This window comes from Silene latifolia, chromosome Y (genome assembly GCF_048544455.1).
Source record: "Silene latifolia isolate original U9 population chromosome Y, ASM4854445v1, whole genome shotgun sequence".
Taxonomy (NCBI): Eukaryota; Viridiplantae; Streptophyta; class Magnoliopsida; order Caryophyllales; family Caryophyllaceae; genus Silene; species Silene latifolia.
The window spans coordinates 254024795-254027378 of NC_133538.1; the positions used below are offsets into that span (position 1 = coordinate 254024795).

At 41.6% G+C, this 2584-nt stretch overlaps 1 protein-coding gene across 1 annotated transcript; it reads right to left on the bottom strand.

Annotated features, from left to right (window-relative positions):
- Positions 1-556: 556 nt before the first annotated feature.
- Positions 557-1489, bottom strand: LOC141630467 (uncharacterized). Its single transcript, XM_074443282.1, has one exon. The coding sequence runs from the start codon at positions 1487-1489 to the stop codon at positions 557-559; it is 933 nt and encodes a 310-aa protein (XP_074299383.1).
- Between the last annotated feature and the right edge of the window lie 1095 nt (positions 1490-2584).

Genomic DNA, 2584 nt, shown 5'->3' on the forward strand with positions numbered 1-2584 from the left:
TTGAGCTAAAATAGGGGGTAAAAGCATATATAAAATGGACACATTTGTTGGACATGATACAATGCGTTCAAACAATGCTCATCGAGCATCACAAAAGAGTCATATCGGGCTTGAACACAAACCGCTTCAGGAACTTAACTTTGCAGCAAGATTCTTAAAGACGATACTTCCAAATCAACTGGTTGAACTTGTGGTGCTTTATCTTATACTTCTGAAGTATAGTTTCAGTTTCAGCTTGAAAATGAGTCCCGTGATCACTGATAAACTCATGTGGTACTCCATATAGAGAAATGATTTCATTCTGCCACTTCCTTCGCATTGATTTCTCTATAAGACTTAGATTCTACCCATTTCATGAAGTAGTCGTTTCTAACAAGGATAAAACAATGTCCTCCCATTCCGATGGGTTTACCTTTCCAATAATATCAATCCCCCAGGTTGAAAATGGCCAGGGTGACGTCATGCTATACAAAATAGTCGGTGGTACATGTTGATCATTTTTAAAAATCTGGCAATTATGGCAATGCCTGACATATCTGCGACAATCCGTCTCCATTCATGTGTGGCCAATACTCTCCGCATGGAATTCTTCCATAACTTTTTCGGCGGTCAATATATCAACATGTCGCAACAAATCACCTTTGGTTGTTCTTGTATATAAATGGCCATCATCAATCTTAACAAATTGGGATGTCAGCATTCTTAAAGCACGCTCCCCTCGTACATCAAGGTCCATAGGGTATTCTCCCATTTCTTTATACCTTAGAATAGCCATATACCAAGGCTCAGCTTCACTTTCTTCGGCATCATCAATTTCATTCACATAAGAGGGTGACGATCTCCTTTCGACAAAAATTGGCATACGGTCCTTTTGCTCGGGAATATTGATTAACGCGTCTAGCTTTGATAGTGCATCTGGAAATTGATTTTCATCTCTCGAAAGATGAACACATTTGACATCACCGAAGTATCGTTCTAATTCTTCGATCCTTGCTTGGTATGGGGCTAAACTATCACTTTTGATTTTCCACCACCCAACTACTTGATTGATTACGAGGAAGGAGTCCCCATGTACCAAAAGCTTTTTCACGTCCAAATCGAGCGCGATACGCAAGCCCAACAAACATGCCTCACATTCCGCGGCATTATTCGTCACGTTAAAGTCCGATTTAATTGAAAACGAAACGTGTTCACCCTTCGGGGAGATTAGGATAATTTCGTCCCCGTATGGCATATAATTAGACGCTTCATCAAAGTATAGGTCCAACACATCATCTTCTATATAAATCACGTCTTCTTCGGGAAATGACCAAGTATCCGCTATCTCAACTTCTTCAATTGTGTTGTCAGTAATGAAATCCGCTACTACTCTTCCCTTAATTGCTTTTAAGGGTACGTATTTGAGGTCAAACTCAGATAGCAAAAGAGTCCATCCCGACATTCTACCATTGAGCACCGGTTTTTCAAACAGGTACTTGATTGGATCCATTATCGAATAGACACTCACACTGTAACTGAGCATATATGTCTTAACTTCTTTGTTGCCCAGACTAGGGCCAAACACGTCTTTTATAGAGGTGTGTACTTCACTTTATATTCTAATAACTTTTTACTAATGTAGTAAATAGCCCTTTCTTCTTTGTCGACAGTTTGGGCTAGCATAGCCCCCATTGCGGTATCCGTTACAGTTAGATAAAACGATAAAGGTAGCCCAGATACAGGTGGGCTCAAATCTAGTGGTGTGGATAGAACTTCCTTGACTTTGTAAAATGCGGCTTGACATTGATCATCCCATATTTCATGGTCCCCGACCCTCAATTTTTTAAAGATCGTCTCGCATATCATCGTTAATTTAGCAACAAATCCGCTTATATACTGTATACAGCCTAGAAACCCTCGGATTTGCTTCTCGGTCTCGGGATGAAGCATTTCTATGATGGCTTTAATCTTTGACATGACAACATCGATGCCACGGTGGCTAACGATGTGGCCCAAATGTTTGCCAGAAGTAAGTCCAAATGCGCATTTCTGCAGGTTCAATCTCATCTTGTAATTTCGTAACCTCTCGAAAAACATTCTCAAAACTTCGAAATGACCACTATGCTCTTTTGACTTCACGATCATTGCATTGACATAAACTTCCACTGTAATACCCGCCCTTTTAGAGACCCGTTGACCAGCGTTGACTAACCTTGGGAGCGGTAATAGTCCTTAGAAGTGCGTACCAAAGTTATCCTGTGCTTTGAGTTAGGGGTGGTACTCGATAGAGTAGAGGCTACTCGATCGAGTAGCTTAGATACTCGATCGTGTAGGGGCCACTCGATCGAGTAGGTGGGCCACTCGATCGAGTAACGGGGTTTCAGCGAGGGTTTATAATCGTGTTTTGTTAAATCCGCAAATCATTTCCGCCTCATTTCTTCAGATCCTTAGGTTGCCTCCTTCCCTTCCATTCACCATATAACCTCCATGGAAGCCTTTCAAGGTTCTTGTGCCTTAGGAGAGCATAGCTTGGGTCGGGTAGCGGTCTTTTGCCAGGTTTCCTCTTATAGGTATGTCATCATCATCGTCCGTATCCTTGTCTTTG

What these genes read in the sequence shown, in the direction of transcription:
- LOC141630467 (XM_074443282.1), bottom strand. Translation starts at nt 1,489, where the DNA reads ATGGATCCAATCAAGTACCTGTTTGAAAAACCGGTGCTCAATGGTAGA.